The sequence below is a fragment of the Ailuropoda melanoleuca genome, chromosome 9, assembly GCF_002007445.2.
Source record: "Ailuropoda melanoleuca isolate Jingjing chromosome 9, ASM200744v2, whole genome shotgun sequence".
In the NCBI taxonomy this organism is placed as follows: domain Eukaryota; kingdom Metazoa; phylum Chordata; class Mammalia; order Carnivora; family Ursidae; genus Ailuropoda; species Ailuropoda melanoleuca.
The window spans coordinates 228920-250316 of NC_048226.1; the positions used below are offsets into that span (position 1 = coordinate 228920).

The 21397-nt window shown below is 52.0% G+C and overlaps 1 protein-coding gene across 2 annotated transcripts; it reads left to right on the forward strand.

Annotated features, from left to right (window-relative positions):
* Positions 1-3658: 3658 nt before the first annotated feature.
* On the forward strand, positions 3659-20733 carry WDR61 (WD repeat domain 61). 2 transcript variants are annotated; one of them, XM_034667753.1, is made up of 11 exons: positions 3659-3768; positions 6191-6240; positions 7010-7037; positions 8878-8983; positions 9365-9537; positions 15049-15197; positions 15386-15479; positions 16306-16399; positions 17778-17870; positions 18537-18615; positions 20491-20733. In XM_034667753.1, exons 2-11 carry the CDS (start codon positions 6229-6231, stop codon positions 20578-20580), a joined length of 918 nt encoding a protein of 305 aa, XP_034523644.1. In that variant the 5' UTR covers positions 3659-3768; positions 6191-6228; the 3' UTR covers positions 20581-20733. The 2 variants fall into 2 exon arrangements, with proteins under 2 accessions (XP_034523644.1, XP_034523645.1); XM_034667754.1 differs by having other exon boundaries at positions 3717-3833.
* The last annotated feature ends 664 nt before the right edge of the window (positions 20734-21397 follow it).

The window sequence follows — 21397 nt, forward strand, 5'->3', positions numbered from 1 at the left end:
CTTTGCTCCCTCAGAGTGGGGCTCCTCCCCTCAGTCGGGGGGGGGGGGGGGGTCCCTGTGGATTAAGGCAGAAGGCTGAGCATCACGGGTACTCTGCACACGTGAGCCTCTCGGCGCGGGGCTCGGTCCGCCGGAACTCTCCGAATGTTTACAACCAGAACAAAAATGTGGAGACGCTGGGGTCTCCAACGTGGGCAAGACCGTCCACTGGTGTATAGGAAGACAATATCAGACCTTCAGATCATATTTACTTTTATCTCATCCTTTTTAAATCCTTTTTTTTGTATTTCTTTTATGATATAATACATATATTAGCGGAATAGAACACAATCTATAAATAATGTACACATATCAGGGTGCATCATAAAAAATTTTCAATGATAGGTCTGTGGGGTCACTGCTTTAAAGGAGAGAATCTCCCATCACTTTCTAGAAGCTTCCTTGAGAGGAAGCGCCCAGAGTAGGTCATTTCCCAGTGAGGCCCAGGGTTGCCCTGGCTTTAGATGCACGTGCCCTTAGGTGTTCAGGGAGCCAGTGAAGGAAGGAGACTCTGGGCTTTCAGGGCCTTCCCCAAAGGTGGGCTGAGCGTTTAGGACTTCCCAGAAAAACAACAGCATTGATTTCCCCGTATCAGCCCTAAAAGGAAGGTACTATCATCACATTATCCCCATTTTAGGGGTGAGGAAACAAGGCCCAGGTTAGGCTGTGGAGTGCAGCAGCCAAGAGCAGGCCCAGGAGCCCTGGCGCTACAGCGCACGTTAACCCGTGTGCCCACCCCAAAACAAGTAGGGCCTGGGAGCCTGTCCACGGGGGCAAGGAGCACGGAAGGAGGTGCGGGTCCCTCTAAGAGTGGGAGCCTCGGGGGAGAGGGAAGGGCGGAGGCCCTAGAGCAGGGGCACCAGTGAGATACCATAGCCTGGGGAGGGGTGGGGTGGGAGATCAGCCTCGGGGCGGGGGCACCTGGGAGGAACACGGGAACGAGGGCGGGGTTCCTGACATCTGGTTCTGAGGAGGGCCACGGAGTGCCCCACACAGGGCAAACACACAGCCCATGGAGTTCCCCCGCCCTCTGCCTGTTCTGAGCAGAAAGTAGGACCTTCCCCTGCACCCTACGCCACACCCACGGACCCCTCTGTTTTCTAGGAAGTCAACTAAGGCTTCCTGGAACTACAGCGAAGGCTGCTCTTCCACCCAATGAGGTGGTGAGCTCCCTGTCTTTGGAGGTGTGCAAGCAGAGGCTGGATGACCACATAATGGGGCTGTGTAGAGGGAGATAGATGTGGGATAGATCGGGAAAGCTCCTTCTCCTTCTGAGATGCTAAGACCTGTGACTCTGAGGGGAGAGGAGAGCTGTCTCCGGGAAGGTTCCGGACACTGTGCCTGCTGCGGACTCCCTCTGGGTCCAGGCTGGTTAGAAAGGCAGCCGGCCACTCTGGGAACAGCTCCATCCCACTTGCAGCCCTTCAGGATGGGCCTCCCAACCTCGGCCTCCGGGGATCTGTGCCTGAGCTAATTATTTCAAAATTAGCTTGGATTTTCACTTGGTTTTATTCTCAAACCCTTTTGTTCCCTCCTGACCTGCGAGACCACACCTCACTGCAGACATTTAAATGCCAGTAACCCCGGCAACTCTCTCCAGTCCGCTCTGCTGTTGCAGGTATTCAGGGGATCCGTGAGAATTGGTGGATGATTACACCTTTCTTTTCCTTATCCTCTAACTAGAATTTAACACTTCCTGTGATTATGAATGTAAGCAACAAACCACAGAAGTATGAGCAGACCCTGGGATCATGCCCTGGGCTGAAGGCAGATGCTAAACCACTGAGCCACCCAGGCGCCCCATAATCAGTCTATCTTCAAAAACCAGAGAAACCCACAAATTTTGCCCACAAACACGAAGGGGCAGATGGGCCAAAACTAAGCAATGGTTGTACAGAGAGGCAGATTACTCATGACTTCTCTGCTAACAGCCAGTGCCTTGCAGACAGATGTGAAGGCCTTCCTGCACTTTAGGGACCTAGGTCCCAGGACTGCAGGTTCGATTTTCTGTGGGACGAGCCTGAACAGGGTCCACTCAGCATGTAGGTCAACGTAATGGGAATTGTTCCCAGTCTGAAGGTATACTTTGTACATCCTTTCTTGGCCTTAGGAACAAATGTCCTGTGGTCAAATAAATCCAGAACGGTTACAGGAACAGCTTGATTTTTATGAGGAACCACATCAGAATTTTGGCAATTCAGGATGTCTTGAAGCCTGCTCACTTGGACCCAAACTTTTTAGACTAGTGGCATGCAGGGGGTACCCACCCTGGGGCTGGACGAAGTTTCCATGGCCCAAGAGTCACTGAAGGAATTACTAAGGACCAGACGACGGGCCCTGGGAGACTTATGTGCGTATTCAGCAAATTTCTGGGCAACACGGCCTCCTCAAAAAGCCCCCAAAGGTGAACTTCATGTTGCCACGGAGAAAAGAAGTGGGAGACTTCCCGCCTTGCACTGAAGGTGACCCCACTTTGCTATCATCACCTTTTTTTTTTTTTGAAGATTTTATTTATTTATGTGACAGAGAGACAGCCAGCGAGAGAGGGAACACAGCAGGGGAGTGGGAGAGGAAGAAGCAGGCTCCCAGCGGAGGAGCCCAATGTGGGACTCGATCCGGCAGGGATCACGCCCTGAGCCAAAGGCAGACTTAAGGACTGCGCCACCCAGGCGCCCCTGCTATTATCCCCTTCTACTGGAGTCTTCCTGGCTCCCACCCCAGTTTTAATCAGGAGAGACAGCAATCTGTATGGGGGCTGGCTGACACACAGCTGGCCATTCAGGGGCTGCCGCAGACACCCCAGGGCCTGCATCTCCCTCCACTGTGGGAGGGGGGCACTCCTGCAGGGACCAGTGCCCCCCCGTCTCCCTCCACCCCGGGGAGCACACTCCTGCGGGGAGGGCGGCCCCCTCCTCTCCCTCCACCCTGGGGAGCACACTCCTGAGGGGACCGGTGCCCCCTCCTCTCCCTCCACCCCGGGGAGCACACTCCTGCGGGGACCGGTGCCCCCTCCTCTCCCTCCACCCCGGGGAGCACACTCCTGCGGTGAAAGTGGCCCCCTCCTCTCCCTCCAGCCCGGGGATCACACTCCTACGGGGACCGGCGCCCCCTCCTCTCCCTCCAGCCCGGGGAGCACACTCCTGCGGGGACCGGCGCCCCCCCCCACCCCGGGGAGCACACTCCTGCAGGGACCGGCGCCCCCTCCTCTCCCTCCACCCCGGGGACCGGCGCCCCCTCCTCTCCCTCCACCCCGGGGACCGGCGCCCCCTCCTCTCCCTCCACCCCGGGGAGCACACTCCTGCGGGGAGGGCGGCCGGGAGGACCGGGTAGCTTCGCGAGGACTAGGACGGCAAGGGTCCTGCTCGCCGTGTTCTAGTAAAGGCTGGTCACCGCCCGCTGAATGGAAGCCTGTCGCGCACACAGGTTGTGACGCGCTGTCTGGAACACAAAACTATCTCACCGAGGTTTTCTTAGCAACAGAACCCCGGGAGCCCTCAGGTGGCGTTGAAGCTCAGACCACACACCGGAGGAAGCGGAAGCCGAGAGCCTCCAGGCGCAGGCGCGGGAAACTGCCGCGGCCGCAGGGGGCGCTGCGGCGCGCGCCTGCGCCCTGGGGCGGGGCCGGGGCGGTGGAGACGCCCACCCCCTCCGTCGTCGCTCATCGCCGCGCGACGCCGGCGCTGCGGGCTGCGTCACAAGTGCGGCGGCCGTGCAGCCGGGAGGACGGCGGTGAGTTGACGCGCCCCGACGGCGGGCATGGCCCTCTGGGGGCGCCGGGGGCGGCGTGCTAGCAGGTTTGCTCAGGGATGCTCCAGGCCGCGGGTCCGACGGGGGCTCCTGCGAGTCCCTTCGCCCTGGCTGCCTGTGGGTGCGCGGGGCCTGAGGGAGGGCGGGAGGGGCTCGTCTTGTCTCCCGAGAAGAGAATGTCCTGTGCAGCCTCGCGGTCGGGGCTGCTGTCTCCGCGGGAGAGGTCTCTGTTACCGTAAATGGAAGTTTTCCAGCGGTCGGGCCGTGCTGCCCCCCTGGGTAGCGAGCTTCCCGTCACCGGACAGGTGCAAGCACGGGCCGGGTTCTCTTGACTTCACGTACCGTGTCGTCCTGTGGGTTCCTGACCTGCCCGAGTAATAATAGAGCATGTGCGGTGCTGTTTGGAAGCCGTGAGGAGCGAGGATGACTTCGGCTGGGGAAGGTGGGGGAGGGCTCTGGGGGCCCCTTAGCTCTGAGACTGCTTGTTCTAAGAGCTAATTCGCTTGGTGACCGATGCTATAGCTTGGGCGCACCGCTTACCGTCACAGCGGTCCCGGGGAGACTTCCTTAAGCTCCGAGGTTATCAGGAGGGTGGAGGTGGTAACAGGGTTGCGGCAGAGCGGGGGTGGGAGGGTGCAGTGAGCTGATGCGTGTGTTCGCGTTGACAGAAGCAGGCCTTCGTTTTGAGGGGGCTGTCTCCCTGGGAGTTGGCTTTCTGCAAGCCTTCCTACCCTCTGCTGCTAAATAGGAGATCCCGAAAGGAAGGGGAGGCAGGCCTGTGCTTCTCTGGGCAGCAAACCTGGCCTAGTTCCTCACTGCCTTTCCTGCCCTGTTCTCTGGTCACAAATGAGTTAACACTACCAGCTTGATTGAGATCTTCACAGACAAGGATTACTTAGAAATTGTTTGTTTTTCCTGTTATCCTTGGAAAATCTTCGTGGTGGCCTTTTGAGGTTTACAAATTTAAATCTTGTGGTGGCCCTTGCTGTATGATAGAATTGAGGGGGCATGAATGTGGATGAGAAGAAAAACTTCATTTTTAGGTTCTTTAACCTTTAGCTGAAATTTAGCATCTCCTCCAGTTATGGCTGTAGGGAACAAACCACAGTATCCGCAGTGTGAGTTTGTCAGCAATCGAAATCACAGCTCTGTCCGTATCTTAGGATAACGTTGAAAGAATAGTCGTGATCAGACTTGCCGCTAGACCTTGTTATGTAAGGAGTTAAACAGCTGTCACACGTTTAATTTTCGTATTTTGATAACGTTTTATTTAGGTGTGCAGTTGATCTTTCTTATTCTCAGATTCTGTATTTGCAAGTTTGCCTACACACTAAACTTTATTTGTGGCCCCCAAATCAGTACTTTTTCACCGCTTTTGTGGTCTTTCACGGACATGTGCACGGTGGTGAAAACTTTGAGTCCCCTGATACATTCTCAGCTGCATCAGGACAAGGGACGCTCTACCTTCCGTGTCACCTCTCTCATGTGAACAAGGGTCCTTTTTTCAGTCTATTTAGTGTCATGATTTTTGCATTTTTGTGCTTTTTGTTGGCGGTATCACTGTTAAAATGTCCCCCAAGTGCAGTGCAAAAGTGTCTGTTCCTCAGTGCATCTGGTGTGAGGTGCCTACAGAGAACACACGTGTGTGCAGTAAGCTTCCGTTAGGCATACAGAATGATGTATTGATCGGGACCCTAACCCAGTATTTCTCCTGGGAGCAGTGGGGCCCGTGTTCACTAATTTGGTGTTCCTGGTGACTTCATAGAATATAAGAGCCTCGAGTAAGAAGCGTTGACTGTACTTGGTTCCCTTTCTAGTCCTTTGCGTTTACAAAGTCCCAAGAAGGGGTTTACAAGCTTTACAAGGCTGCTGGAGGGTTAGAGCACACACATGAAATATGAAGAACCCTTACAGCCTGAGAAAATACATCTATTCTTAAAGGAAGTTTGTGTTCAGCTGAGCTCAGTCCTTGAAGACTTTGGGGAGATGAGTGTCTCATTCGCATGCCTGGTTGGCTCTCGTGGGCATATTTGACTGAGATCCCTTCGGAGACTAGAACCACTTTGCTCCCACATACTTGCTTGTTGAGTTTTGAATAAATAATATTTGCATCTACAAGGACCTGTGGTTTTATCTCTCTGAAGAGCAGCAAGGGTTGGAGACTGGTCCCTCTCTATAGTGAGACTTGGGGAAAGGAAGACATGGCACGGGATAGGTGTTAGTTGAGTCCCCGGGCTCCAAGGGAGAAAGACGATTGTACCACACAGTAGGGCTTGTGAAGGGGGCCTCTGGGGCTGATCGCTGCTCCGGCAGAGGGTTGCCTTACTTTCTTGATAAGGGGAACCTCCTGTATCCCCCTCTGTCTTGCTGACACCCCCTTACAGAAGCCTTGATGTTTCCACAGAACCATCTGGCCTGTAGCCTTCATCCTCGGTTAAGGAAATGACCAACCAGGTAAGGCCTGTGGTGACGGGAAGAACAGCAGTTGGTCTCTTTGGCAGGTTGAAGGCCAGTATGTGGTCTGGGTGTGTAGTCAGGAGACTAGCATCTGATTCCTGCTCTGCTCCTGAAGTGCTGGGGGACCCTGGGCACCTAGTCACCAGAGGGTTAGGTGACGCTGGGAGATCCACAGCACAAAGAGGAGGATTATTTTGGCTGTGTAAGTCTTTTCCATGGTTGTCACAGGGATTGAGGAAAAGAATTTGTAGCCGGGGGTGCCTGGCTGGCTCGGTTGCTAGAGTGCGAGACTCTTGATCTCAGGGTCGTGAAGCCCCATGTTGGACGTAGAGCTTACTTAATTAAAAAGGAAAAGGGGGGGGATTTGTACTCAAAAACAAGAAAGAAACAAAAATCAGAAAAGGAGAAATCTTTGTAGTAAGATTAGGGACAGCAGTACCAGGTCAGGCAGGCTGTGTGGTTTTGTAAGCTGGATACACAGCCTCCTGTGATCTGAGCAGGGAATGCCTGGAATTGATCAGTCTCCTGGGGATGGGCAGAGGAGACTACAGTTTGTGTAAGAACTGATTTTTTCCTGGTGCGGTCGACTCTGCCTGTCTCACATGAGCAGGAAACAGGGAGCCTGCAGGATGGGCAGGGGGACGGGAGGGGAGTCACTAACACAGTGGGGGGTGGGGCGAGGTGGGTGCCAGGGGTGTTTTAGGGAGGGGATGGGATAGCTCTGGAGCCTGACCACTGGTTTAATGGGGCGTCTGTTCTTTTTTAGTACAGTATTCTCTTCAAACAAGAGCAAGGTAAGCTGCCTGCCCACTGCAGCAGACTCACCTGAGAGCTGTGTCATCCCTGGGGCTTTGGGTGTGCTGACCCGACACGCAGCCCTCACTTGTACTCAGCTGGCAGAAGAATCGGCAGACGCAGCTGAAAACAAATATTTACAAGCAAACTGCAACAGAAGCCGCCAAACAACTAACTGAGAAGAAAAAGCAGGAGTCACATAATAGACTGGGACACTCCCGGCTGAGGGAAACTTTCCCGCCTGAGAAAGATGCAGCTCTGAGCTTCCCAGTAACCGGGGTGAAAGAGGGAAACAGTAGAGCCTCAGCACTTGCCCTGGGGTCTTTACAGCGGCTCCCCGACTTCAGACAAGTGCAGGGGCTCCCAGAGATCATGACCGTACAAGAGTAGAGGACGCAGCAGTTGGGGGGGTGGCACAGGGGGCAGGTCAGAGTCCCATCTGGGGTGCAGCTTGCTGGGGACACGGGGCTCCACATGGGCCTCATTTCTTGACACCTGGAAGAGCTGGGGCAAAGCCGTGGAGAATTTGTGTGAATGCCTCCTAAATGCTCTCCCACCCTAAGTAGCTGCTGTTTAGATAGTCTGAAGTTCAAGCCAAAAGCTTTCTTCTAAGTTAGCTCACATGGGTAGCTATCTAGTCGGGTGTGCCAGTCAGCGACCTGGCATGTAGGTGATGCTGTCCAGGCGGCACGCTGGCGGGCTTGGCTCAGGTGGGCATCGTCATTGAAGCCTCGGTGCTGCATGTGAGTCACAGCTGCTCAGCGCCTGGTACTCACATCTTGGAAAGGTGTTCCTCGACCATTGCTGCGCGGCGTGAATAAAGCCTCCGTGTGCACTTGCCACGTGTGTGGACCTGCACCAGGTCTGCAGACCCCACAGTGAGGCTCACCAGCTGTGCAGCTGGCAGACTTCGGGTTTAAGGTGGACTTTAGTTCACAGACAGATTGGCTTTGAGTCCCAGTTCTGCTTCTTAGCCTTTGACTTCGGGTCAGTTACTTGGCTTCTCTAAGCCTCTGATTCCTTGTCTGTAGTATGAGGATATGAACAGTACCCACTTCATAGGGTTGTTGTGATTGAGATAATACTTACAAAAAAATTAATGTAGTAACTGACTCGTTAAGCATAATAGACATTTGGGGTGCCTGGGTGGCACAGCGGTTAAGCGTCTGCCTTCAGCTCAGGGTGTGATCCCAGTGTTGTGGGATCGAGCCCCACATCAGGCTCTTCCGCTATGAGCCTGCTTCTTCCTCTCCCACTCCCCCTGCTTGTGTTCCCTCTCTCGTTGGCTGTCTCTATCTCTGTCGAATAAATAAATAAAATCTTTAAAAAAAAAAATTTAAAAAAAAAAGCATAATAGACATTTGTGACAAGAGACAACTCAGATACGGAGGTATTTATTTTCAGGCCTGTACTGTTTGCAGTTGAACTGCCTACTGGTCCCGAAGGATCCCTAAGAGATGAATCTTATCAAGTTTAGGTCTTGGGTGGGGGCATGGCAGGGGACTTCCCGCTGGTTTCCCTAGTTTTAACCAGGTAATAGACATTCCAGACTGAGGCACACAGGCAGCATGCTGAACTGGGAAGGACATTCCAGAACCCCCTCCTTCCCTGGTACACCTGTGATTTGGGGCAAGTGTTTCGTGTGTGCCTCAGTGTTTATGTGTGCCTTGGCAGTTCTGTTAAAACCGGGAGGGAAAGCACATGGCAAGACGTAAACCAGGTGGCTGATTTACCAGCGGTGTGACGTCAGAACTGTCCGAGCAGTATTTCCACTTCATTTCAGCCCATGCAGTGTAGACGTTGCATGATGATTTTTACGTGAAGTGCTTTCCATTCTAGCCCATGATGATGCCATTTGGTCAGTCGCCTGGGGGACAAACAAGAAAGAAAACTCTGAGACAGTGGTCACAGGATCCCTGGATGACCTGGTGAAGGTCTGGAAATGGTGAGCGCCCTCTCCCCTAACAGCCTTGGAAATTGGGGTTTAGGGTTTGTCTTCTGGACTCCCAAGTTGCAGTCAGGTAAGTGTTAACTGTTTTCTGGGTGAGAAAGCAGGAGCAGTATGGTGGTTTAAAAAGGCAGCTGATGTTTTCCTCACTTGTTTTCCTCTTACTCAGTGTGAAGGCCTATAGTTTAAGGGGAAAAAAAAAGTCCCACAGTTAAGACTTGGCTGCCTTTGGTGTTCTTTGCTCATGGGTTCCTCCGATTCTGCATTTCACAGACCGTTGGTAATGGGAGCAGGGGGTGGGTCACGGGGGCCCAGAATTTCAGGTGCTGGACAGTGTGCTGTGTGTAAAGAAACCCATTTCTCTGTCCCCCCCTGAAGGTCTGATGAGAGGCTGGACCTACAGTGGAGTCTGGAGGGACACCAACTGGGCGTGGTGTCCGTGGACATCAGCCACACCCTGCCCATCGCTGCGTCCAGTTCTCTCGATGCTCATATCCGTCTCTGGGACTTGGAAAACGGCAAACAGATAAAGTCTATAGATGCGGGACCTGGTAAGATTTTTACTTTTAGGGACCATAATAAATGCTCACAATCCCTTTCTAAACCTCTAGGGATAGAAGTTTTACAGTTCAGAATTGTTTGCATTTGAGGGTAATATGGGCACGTGGACTATATGTTAAGTAATACCATTAATGGGCGGGAGCAGTCCTCCAAGTGTTAATATCTCAGCAACTAAACAGGAGGGGGTATACATCTGTTCAGGTCAGGTTTTACTGCCACATAAATTTTGGTACTAAAGGGTTAAACTCACAGTTTTCGGAGGCTTTAGATCTTAGAATTGCCAATGTGGGATTGTGGACCTGAATTCGGACAGTCCGGGGCTTCTCCGTGTGCCGTATTCTGATTGGATGCGTGCAGTGCCTGATGGAAGTCTTGAATGTAAGGTCCTGTGCCCTCTGAGATCTGTGTCGTGGTAATCTCTGCTAATCATGGTTACGGGGCTGAGTCCCAGCATTTGATAGATACGCAACTTCTGGAATAACAGTTTTTTTAAGTACTGTAGGACAGCCTAATCTTGTCTCTCAGCCTTGATAAATATCTGGGGTAACAGGAAGGAATGATCTCAGTAGGCTGGATTAACGTGGGACGAGCAACACGACCTCTCAGGCTTCCTTGCAGCCTTCAGTCTACCTGTAAGTGACTGTGTAGCGTTTGCCAGCAGAGGCTGTTCTGCTGGAACGCATGATGACCCTAGAGAGCCAGCTGCCTCTCCGGGACACCCTTCGTGGTGGGGGACACAGACGGTGCTTCTGTGTTTCCTGAACATAATCCCTTGATTGGAGCCCCAGCTGGATTTGCCTCCCACTGGTCATGCTCAGTAGCCGCTAAGCCTGCCTTTATGTTGGAAAGAGTCATGGTCCCACGGTTTGTAGGGAAGCTAGCGCGTCCAGAAGCTGAGTGTGTTTCCCCTTGGAAGCAATACTTCATGTCTACGATTCTTACTGCTGAAGATTTTTAAAGAATATGCATGCCTAGACCCTGTTTTGCAGCCGCTGAAGCACAGTTTTCAGGGTGTGTGGGCTGGGCTATGTATGGAAAAAGCTGCCCAGACACTGACTCCCCAGGTGATTGTCTTTACCTATATCTCTACCAGCTGACATCGCTCACGGAGGACTTGGGGCCCTAGACCAGCCCCCAAAGTCTACAAAGACGCAGAGCCGGGGAGAGGAGAAAGAGGCAGATCTGTGCTGCCTTTTTACCTTGGGCACCTAAGCCTTCCCCAGACCCGTGACCCTGAGGTCACTGCGGGGCTATGTGGCCCTGGGCGCGCTGCAGTTGAAGACATGAGTACTGGATTGGTTCCAAGGAAGAGGACCGGTCTGCACCCAGCTTGCCTTCCCTGACACACAGCGCCCTAGATAGCCAGGATCGGTTCCGTGTGTGTCGAGTGCATGTGGAAAGAAACGAGGTACAGAGAGCCGTCAAGGGGTTGGATTTACTCTCTCTTTGGACAAGAATCTGGTTGCTACACAGCAGTTACTTGGGTAGTAACAGCAGGTGATGCTGCTGACAGCTAAAGAGCAGCTGAACCATCCGAAGGCCACTCTGCTCGCGTCATGAGCGCGGGGACACCAACACTTAAACTGGGCCTGTCTTGAAAATGTGCGTGGAGGGTGTGCACCGCCACAAACAACAGGAAAGGGAAGAGACCATCCCCAATCTTGAAGAAGAGAGTGAGCACGAGGAAGGCAGTGGGCACAGCAGCCATGCTCCCCGGCACTCGGGATGGGCATTGGCGCCACCAGACGGGCAGGACGCCCGCGAGTAAAGGGCAGCTCTCGGTGACAAGGTGGAGCTTAGTGATTACGACAAGTATCTAGTGTGCAGATATTTCAAGTCTTAGAGTGCGGGACAGAGATTCCTTGGATTTTGAGCCAAGGGTGCTTGAGATGAAAAATTCTATATTGTAAACCAGCTAATAGAGAAATGTAAACATAATTTAGGAATGGTATTTTATTAAACTGCAAGGAATTCAAAGCAGATTTTCTAATACCCATTATTCCTGTAAACAGTTAATTATCATAGGAGTAAGAAAGCATGATTCCGTTAGGGTAAATGCTAATCACTAGTAGGGAGAGGTTGAAAAGTAGCTATGTGAGAGATTGATTATAAGAGCTTTTTCAGATCTTCTCAGTTAACTGAGCATTCTTGAAGTTAATTTCCTTTTTAAAACAAACATTTCATGAGAAAAGTGATAGAGCTAAACTATTTATTACTTCTTTGCAAGAGATTGTTGTTTTAAAACACCTTGGGAGATTGTGCTGGGACCCGCCGTCTGCAGTGTGTCAAGTTCGCAGCAGCCTCTCCTCAGTCCTGTGGGCTGGGAAGGGCCTGTCCTCCGTGAGCCATTCCTAGGAGTGAGGACAGTGACTTGGGAGGGAGCCTTTCTCTGCTTTCCCTTTGCTTTGGCCAGTCGGGGCAGGGTGGCAAGACTTCGGGGCTTGTTCCTATACAAGAGAGCGCGTGAGCAAAGGGACAGGCAGGCAGTGGGCAACTGGATGACTCCGGAGGCCCCCAGAGCTCAGGGATTGCCTCTGCAGAGGTTCCGAGTAGCCCAGAAGATAATGCTACAGTACCACCAGTGGTGTGTTCCCAGATAGGAATCTAGAGCACATTGCTTGCCCCGGCCACGCAGGGCTCTGGAGACCCCACCATCCGGCTGAGGAAGTGTTGCGATGCACACATCACACTGGAATGGAGCTCTTGAACTAATAATATGGTGTAACTTAGAAGCCAGGTGATTTTTCTAAAAACAACAGCCCTCTTCCAGTCCTTGTTGATTTGTGGTAGATGCTTGTTCATATTATGGTTTCCCTGCGGAGTATTTGTGGTAGTACATCTTCGTTTCTTTGCAGCTTTATTGAGGTGAGCTTTCACTCCTGTAATTGCACCGTAAAGTCAGCCAGTTGTAAGTGTTCCACGAGTTTTAGTCAGTCTCTGGGGTTGTGCGGTCACCACCGCAGTTCCGTGCCTCAGAAAGCCCCCTCGTGTCCGTGGTTGGAGAGTCCGGCCGTGCTCTGCCCTCAGCCCCAGGCAGCCACCGGTCTGCTCTCCAGCCCCATAGTGTGTGTCGGTGGGACTGTGTATCTTCTTTCTCTGGCGTCATGTTTCCACGGCTCGTCCATGATGTAGCGTCAGCAGTTCCTGTTTTGTTCTGCCACCCAGCACTTGACGGACACGTGGACTCTTTCCTGTTTTCTCCTCTGTAAACACCGTAGTGCTATGAACACCTGTGCACAAGTCTTTGTGTGAACGTGCGTTTTCATTTCTCCTGGGTGGATACCCAGGAGTGCAATTGCAAGGTATTGGGTAAGTTTGTTTTCACTTAAGAAACTGTCAAACTGTTAAGAAAACAATCCCATTAACCACTGCACCATAACCAGTAGGATACGTCTGAACCAACCTAACCGGAGAGGTAAAGGGTCTGCACCCTGAAAACTACAGAACGCTGATGGAAGACACTGAAGACAACACAAAGAAATGGGAAAACATTCCATGCTCATGGATTAGAAGAACAAAATTGTTAAAATGTCTATGCTGCCCAGAGCAATCTGCACTTTCATTGCAATCCCTATCAAAATACCATCGGCATTTTTCACAGAGCTGGAACAAACAATCCTAAAATATGAAACCAGAAAAAACCCCGAGGAACCAAAGGACTGTTGAAAAAGAAAAACAAAGCTGGGGGCATCACGTTGCCTGATTTCAAGCTATATTACAAAGCTGTAATCATCAAGACAGCATGGTACTGATACAAAAACAGACACATAGATCAGTGGAACAGAATAGAGAACCCAGAAATGGACCCTCAACTCTATGGTCAACTAATCTGCAACAAAGCAGGAAAGAACATCCAATGGAAAAAAGACAGTCTCTTCAGCAAATGGTGTTGGGGAAATTGGACAGTCACAGGCAGAAGAATGAAACGGGACCATTCTCTGACACCATACACTCAAAGATAAACTCAAAGTGTAGGAAAGACCTCAGTGTGAGACAAATCCATCCAAATTCTAGAGGAGAACACGGGCAGCAACCTCTTCCATCTTGGCCACAGCAATTTCTTTCAAGACACGTCTCTAAAGCAAGGGAAACAAAAGCAAAAATGAACTTCGGGGACACTTCATAAGGATAAAAAGCTTTCGCACAGCAAAGGAAACAGTCCACAAAACCAAAAGACAGTGGGAAGAATGGGAGAAGATATTTACAAATGACATATCAGATAAAGGGCTAGTATCCAAGATCTGTAAAGAACTTTAAAGAACTTACCAAACTCAACACCCAAAGAGCAAGTAATCCAATCAAGAAATGGGCAGAAGATATGAACAGACACTTCTCCAAAGAAGACATACGAATGGCCAACAGGCACATAAAAACGTGCTCAAATTCACTCAGTCAGGGAAATAGAGGAAATCAAAACCAGAATAATATACCACCTTACAGCAGTCAGAATGGCTAAAATTAACGAGACAGGAAATGACAGACGTTGGAGAGGATGTGGAGAAAGGCGGGAACCCTCTTACACCTCTGGTGGGATGCAAGCTGGCGCAGCCACTCTGGAAGACAGCATGGAGCTTCCTCAAAAAGTTGGAAATAGAGCTCCCCTACGACCCAGCAATTGCACTACTAGGTGTTTACCCCAAAGATACAGATGTAGTGTAAAGAAGGGGCACATGCACCCCAATGTTCGTAGCAGCAATGTCCACAGTAGCCAAACTGTGGAAGGAGCCGAGATGCCCTTCAACAGATGAATGAATAAAGAAAATGTGGTTCATATACACAGTGAAATAGTACTCAGCCATCAAAAAAAAAAAAAAAAAAGGAAGGCAGGCAGGGAAGGGCAAGGCAGGGCAAGGGAGGGGAGGGAAGGGAAGGAGTATTCTCAAATACAGAGAACACACTGCTGGTCACCAGGGGAGGTGATGGGGGGATGAAGGAGGGCACATGTCCTGATGAGTGCCAGGTGATTAAAATTTTGAAAGAGAGAAAAGAAACTGTTAAACTGTTTTTTGGAGTGGTTGTACCATTTTATGTTCCCACCAGTATGTGAGGGTTTTGGTTTCTCCACGTCTTTGTTAACACTTGGTATTGTCTTATTTTTATTAAAGATTTAAGAAGCCCTGGGGACGCCTGGGTGGCACTAAGCGTCTGCCTTCGGCTCAGGGCGTGATCCTGGCGTTATGGGATCGAGCCCCATATCAGGCTCCTCCGCTATGAGCCTGCTTCTTCCTCTCCCACTCCCCCTGCTTGTGTTCCCTCTCTTGCTGGCTGTCTCTATCTCTGTCTCTGTCGCATAAATAAGTAAAATCTTTAAAAAAAAAAAAAGATTTAAGAAGCCCTAAAACTAAATTGGTAAAGAATTAACATCTCCACACATAGGTTTTTGAATCAGGACATTGTTTCTAATTTTTGAAAAATTATCTTTTGGCAAAACTTTAAAAGTCTTAAAATCTAAGGTCCCACCTTTTCTCACTATGTTCCCCCCCCTTTTTTTTTCTGTTCAGTGGATGCCTGGACTTTGGCCTTTTCTCCTGATTCCCAGTATCTGGCCACAGGAACTCATGTGGGAAAAGTGAACATTTTTGGTGTGGAAAGTGGGAAAAAGGAATATTCTTTGGACACAAGAGGAAAATTCATTCTGAGTATTGCATATGTAAGGAAACACTGCTCTCCTTTCTTTCCCCGACTCCTCGCCATGTGTGCTTTCCGCCTGCGGCAGTGCTGCGAGCGGGCAGCCGCTGTCTGGCTGGCGGGGCCTGCGGCGAGCAGGGCTCCCCGTGTGTTAGGTGGTGACGTCTTAACCTCACAGTCTCAGATGCCCTCCGCATGTTCTCTGCACAGAGCCCTGATGGGAAGTATCTGGCCAGTGGAGCCATAGACGGGATCATCAATATTTTTGATATTGCAACTGGAAAACTCCTGCACACGCTGGAAGGTATGGCTCATTTTATTTTGTGCAAACTGGGTTATCACATCACAAAGGATGAATCAGTCTTTTATTAAAATGCTACTAAATGAAAAATGAGCTTTAGATTTGGAAAATAATGATCTCGGTTGGAAATCTGAAATGCCTCCAGGTCTTAGTCTTGTCGTCTCGTTAGAACCTGGACACGCTCGTTCTGGTACTGGTGCTGAGGCTTATTTCCCCGAGAGGGCTCACCTGTTGACGCGTTAACGTTTCTCAGCCTTAGCGTTTCTCAGCCGTACGAGCATTTCATTTCTGCCCTGTTTGGCTCTACAGAACTTCGCAATTAGGAGACGACTTTTTGTCAGGAAACTGAAGGTAGATGAAAGCACTGTGCCCACGCCCTGCACCGGCAGCCTCGGGCGTGGGTGGGAGGGAGTTTTCCACTCTGTGCTTTTCCTACTAGTTTGAATTCTGACAAGTGAATACATTGCCTCCTTAGTTTATCATTTACGGTACAGCACAAGAAACAGCATCCTGTGTGCTCATCTGGACAGATGAGAGTGTATATCTCCTCATTTGTCCATGTCTATAGCAGAGGAGTTTTTCCCAAGCCGTGTGTGCTGAGGTCCAGCTGGTGAGGGAAGGGAACCGAAGAGAAACGGCTCCCGGAGGAGGGGCTTGGGTTATGTGGATGTTTCTAGAACACCGGGAGGAGGGGCCCATGCAGTCATTGCCTACTCTCTCTGACAGAAGCACCTGGGCAGTCAGCTCAGTGACCGTGGTCATTACTAGGGACACCGTCCATGGGGAGCCTCTGATTTGCCAGATTAACAAGGGCCTTTGTGAATTTCAGGCCATGCTATGCCCATCCGCTCCCTGACCTTCTCCCCGGACTCTCAGCTCCTTGTCACTGCCTCAGATGATGGCTACATCAAGATCTATGATGTGTAAGTTACCGTGCGGACTCAGGCATCTCTCCCGGGACCAGTGCCCTTCCACTCTCCCGCTGCTTAGAGGGGTCCTGTGGCTGCCAGGTGCAGGCATTGCTCCCCCGTCCGCAGCCCTGTCCTTGAACTTCGAATGTCATGGCTGCCAGCTAGGATCAGTCCTTCCTGCCTGTTTTCATCCGTCCTGTCACTTGTGGGGCTCACGGATTTAAATTCCTTCAGGTAAGTAGGTCGTGTGTGGAGGACGAGGAGGAAGCACTGGCGGTCGCTGGCCCAGAGTGACGGCAAAGACGTGGCCATCCAGCACACTCTCCTCTGCCCTGCCAAGGGGGCTGTTGGCTTACCGACCACCTCGCTGCATGTCTAGATGAAGGAGCCTTTTGGTGGTGGTTTTGACCACGGGTGTAGGAGTGACGGGTCATTCTCTTCAGGTCACGGCTGTCTTTGGTTGTAAGCCTGTGCAAGGCCCCTTCCTCCTGGGCTTCCCCCCTCAGGCCTCCCCTGGAAGGTGATTGATTTGTGTCCTTGACCCTTCGACTCAGTACTGTAGTCTGTGTGCCTCTGGTTCACGGCTTCCGAATGTGGCCTCCTGGTGCCCTTGTCCGTGCCCCAGCAGTGCGTGGACGCTGAGACTGCTTCCACCTGGCACAGCCCTGACGGTCTGTGCGCATGCCCTCCCGTGGGCCTGTGAGGGTTTCCCGGAGTCTGCGCTGGGAGTAGGGACGCTGGGGACAGGAGGTTGTCGGCCGGGTGTTGGGGCTCAGGAGGGAGGCTCTGCCCCGCTGTGCTGGCCCGTCGGTCTGCTGTGGCCAGTGCTTCAGTGCCCAACTCTGTGCACAAGGCCTTCGTGGCTGCGGTTCTGCCTCTTCCTGACCACAGGTCACTGGTGTCCCCAAAGTGCAGAGGAGGAGCCCAAGCTGAGGCGGGTTGCTCTGAGGCCACCCCTCCTCCAACCCACCTGTGGTCTGCTCCGTGCTGCTGGAGTCAGCACACCTCAGTCAGGCCTTAGGACTGTTCTGCCTTTGCTGCTTGATTTCGCTTATTTGAAAGTAAACATAGCTTTTGTCATTAGACCCGTTTTATTCTTGGTTCGATTAAAAATGGTCTGTCCAAGTGACGTCTGTTATAAAGAGTGAACACTGACGGCTCCTGGGACAGGAGGCACCGGCCCGGTGTGGAAAAGGCGCTGGCTGTGCAGGCAGGATTGGAGCTGCGACGGTGCTGGGGCAGCCAGCTGGCTCCTGGTTCGTTGCCCTGTCTGGGTGTTGTCTTGCTCTGCGTCCTACTCTTTGCCATGGGGGAAAGTCACACATTTTGTGCTAACGTTCCTGGAAAACTTTGTTTCATCTCCGTTTTGTTTGACACTTTCCCATTTCAGACAACACGCCAATCTGGCCGGCACGCTGAGTGGCCATGCATCGTGGGTGCTGAACGTTGCGTTTTGTCCCGACGACACTCACTTTGTTTCCAGGTATGTATGATTCTTAGCAGTTTCTTAAATGCTAGGAAGATGAAGATCGTCTTTTATGAATTGCCTTAAAATTTAAAGACGGTCTGACCCTTTTTTTATTCAGATAGACTTTGTTTTCTGCATTGGTTTTGTGGGTTGTTGGGTTTTTTTTTTTAAGTTGTGTAGTTGTCCTTCGCTGGAACAAAGGTGGATTCCTTGGAACAGTTCAAGTTTTAGTTTTTCCTTATAAATCTAGGCTTCTACATGTAGTGACCTTAGGGATACCTGTGTTCCAGTAGTAACTTTACGTAAGTCTGTTTACAGACTTTAGATCCGAGTGTCACTCAGGACAAGGACGGCCAGCTTCCTAGCACTGCACAGTTAGGGAAGCCTCTTCATTCAGAAGCGGCCTTCAGCGGAGGCTTTAACAGGCCCTCTGCGACCTGGGAGCAGGCACACGTGTCTGAGACTCCTAGTGGGAACCGTGGGATGAGGGCTGGGCAGATGAGAACTTGAGGGAAGTGGCTGAGAGGCCAGCACCTAGAGCCCCCCCTGGGGCCCCCACTGGCCACGCTGCACACAGGTGGGCAGAGTATAGGTGAGCGAAGGAGGGTGGAGGTCAGAGTCCTTCTGACTTAAAACCAGAATGCAAACTGTTTTGGTACTAATGTTCCCTTTTTTACATAGTTCATCTGACAAAAGTGTGAAAGTTTGGGATGTTGGAACAAGGACATGTGTCCACACCTTCTTCGACCACCAGGATCAGGTACGGCACAGTTCACACTCGTGCTCGTTCGTCTTTGGTGGCTGGCGTTGTCCGAGCACTGCCGACACCCGTCCCCTTTCCTAACCTGCTGCTGGGCCACTCTCCCTGCGTGGGTGTCCGTCAGCCAGCGTCCTGCACGCACCGTCTGTGTGGTCAGCCAGGCGAGCCGTGAGGTGTGATGGCCCTTCAAGGGCCGGAACACGGCACTAGCCACACAGCCATTCAGTGCCTTTGGAAACTGCGCTGGTGCCGGGGGCATGCCGGGAGCACTTTTCCCAGTGCAGCCTACCGTGGCAGGCTCAGGAAGGGCCTTCCTCAGACGTGCCATTGCTCGGGGCGCCTGGGGGGCTCCGTCGGTGAAGCGTCTGCCTTCGGCTCAGGTCATGATCCCGGGGTCCTGGGATCGAGTCCCACGTTGTCCGGCTCCCTGTTCAGCGAGGAGTCTGCTTCTCCCTCTGCTGCTCCCCCAGCTCATGTTCTAAGTTTGTTTTTTAAATCTTAAACAATAGAAGTGCCCACTGCTCAAACGCACAGCACGTGTTGTTTTTGGAGGTGTCCACAGGAGTGACGTGGTCTTTTTTCCACGCACTTGAAGCCATGTGTTCTTACAGGTTGTTTGGCTTTTAGTGACATCGGTGACTTCTGCTCCAGTCTTTAAACGAGGAGGGGGTTCTGTTCTCCCGGGGCCCTTTTGTCTTTGCCAGTGTGGATGTGAAAGGAACTGGGGCTCCGGCATGGTGCGTCCGCATCCACGCTGTGCCCGGAACCCCCGGGGCTCCCGTGACGGGCAGGGGTCCATTCGGTCGGTCCGCGTGCGGCCTGGGCTTCTGCGTCTCCCGGCAGTCCAGGCGAGGCCCGTGCTGCTCATCCCAACCACTGAGTAGCAAGGCTCGGGAAAGTAGTCCCTTAAAAGAAAAGACACCCATGGCAGTAAAAAGTTGGCTTTTAATATATTTTTAATGTTTTTATGAGGATCCTGGGTGGTTTTTCATTTTGTCTTATTTTTGTTAAGTAATCAGTGTGTATGCCCAACATGGGGCTCGAACTCACAACCCCTAAGATCAAGAGTCGTACATTCTACCGGCTGAGCCAGCCAGGTGCAGCTCACAGTTAACGTGATTGTTCATGCTTTTTGACATTGAATCCTAAACCATTGCTAATGAAGTTGAGGGGATTTCATCTTGGTATTCCACCTCTGGACTTAACATTTCACTGTGAGAGTAAATCCTCCCTGCTGGGGTGTTGTCTCAGAAGGCGTGTTTGGGTGGAAGTGAGGTCATTGACCCGCCCAGCGACAGCACTGGACTCAGGGCTGAAACCCCCACTCGGGGTCAGTGACAGCTGACGACCAAACTTCAGCCACATCAGTTTTGTCGGGAAGGAGGTGTGACTGTTGATTTAACACAGCAGGTCAACCAGTGCCCTGAGCTGCCCGCCGCTCCAGCCCCGGGGACGGGCAGGCTGCAGAGGCCTCTGACAACAGAGTGAGGATCATGGGCTCGGAGCGGGGGCCAGGAGTGAGGGGACGCCCCCAGGGTAGTCGTGGGCCTGCTGCTTTCTGGAGATGTGAACGGGAGCCTGTGTTGGTCCCTTGGAGATGCCGGCTTCATGGCATCAGGTCACTCCCCAGATTCTGAAACTCTGAAAGGTTGGTAGATATCCTGATTGGTTTAGAAAGGACACTTACGGAGGGTGGGAGGGGAGGGATGCAATGCCAGGTGCCTGGTTGAGGAAAAGGCCCCGTTCCCGGTGGCTCAGAAAGCACCAGAGCAGCCCTGTCTCGCTTTCTGTCTAGACTCAGTCTAGCGAGAATACAAAGGGTGTTTGTTCATAAACGGTATGCACATTAGAACTTTGTTCTTATTTGATTTTCAGGTCTGGGGAGTAAAATACAATGGAAATGGCTCAAAGATTGTGTCAGTGGGCGACGACCAGGAAATCCATGTCTACGATTGCCCCGTGTAAACACCAGAGTCTCCAGACTGGTGTGTAGATCACAACATTCCTTGCCTTTCTAGCATTTATTGGAGCAGAAACTTAAATTTTGTAGGTACACGATCTTTTCACGTTCTGTTGGAAAAGCTCTTCTTACTTGAACATAAAGCGTTCGTAACACAACACTGTGTCGTGAACGGGCTTTTTCAGCTGCCCTGTTGTGGGTGTGAGGGCGGGAGGAGTATCTGAAGTCCCTGAACCTCCCAGCTGAGAAGTGCAGGCTCGCTCTTGAGGGGGTCAAGCCCCACAGACACGGGGACAAAGCAGCCGATCCGTTTCAGAATGGGGTCCTGAAGGGAACAGGGTACTTGCCCTGGTGGGAGTGTTCTGGAATCCTGCCCATCTGGCTGTCTGTTTGATACCCTAAAGACGTCACCCGCCACACTGCACCCGACTGCAGAGAGGGGGGTGTCCTGCGTGGACTGCTGCCTGCACGGCGTCCCCAGGCTCCAGCCCCGCCTCTGTGACGCCAGAGCCAGTGCTCCCTCAGCGGGGCCTGCGTGGAGATGGCTCACACCCTGAAGCTTGGTGCTTTCCATTAATGGCTTCATACGCCTGTGAGTCAGGTCGTGTGCTTGTCCCCAAACCCGTCACCCTCAGCATACAGCCCACACGCCTCTCCCACCTCTTGGCCTTGGTGGCCCTCCTGTAGCCAGAGCCGTGGACACTCCTCCACCTGGAGTGCGTGTGCGATGTCCGCATGCACCCCCGCCCCAGGCGCGAGCCCCCGTCCGCCAGTGTGAGGCAGGCTGGCACTTGACACCCTCACTGGAGCTCGAGAAAACGT

Bases quoted from the DNA above. Each gene is read 5' to 3' on its own strand.
- WDR61 (XM_034667753.1), top strand. The intron at 8,984-9,364 runs GTGAGCGCCCTC...CCCCCCCTGAAG, and splicing joins CTGGTGAAGGTCTGGAAATG to GTCTGATGAGAGGCTGGACC. The intron at 16,400-17,777 runs GTAAGTTACCGT...TTCCCATTTCAG, and splicing joins TACATCAAGATCTATGATGT to ACAACACGCCAATCTGGCCG.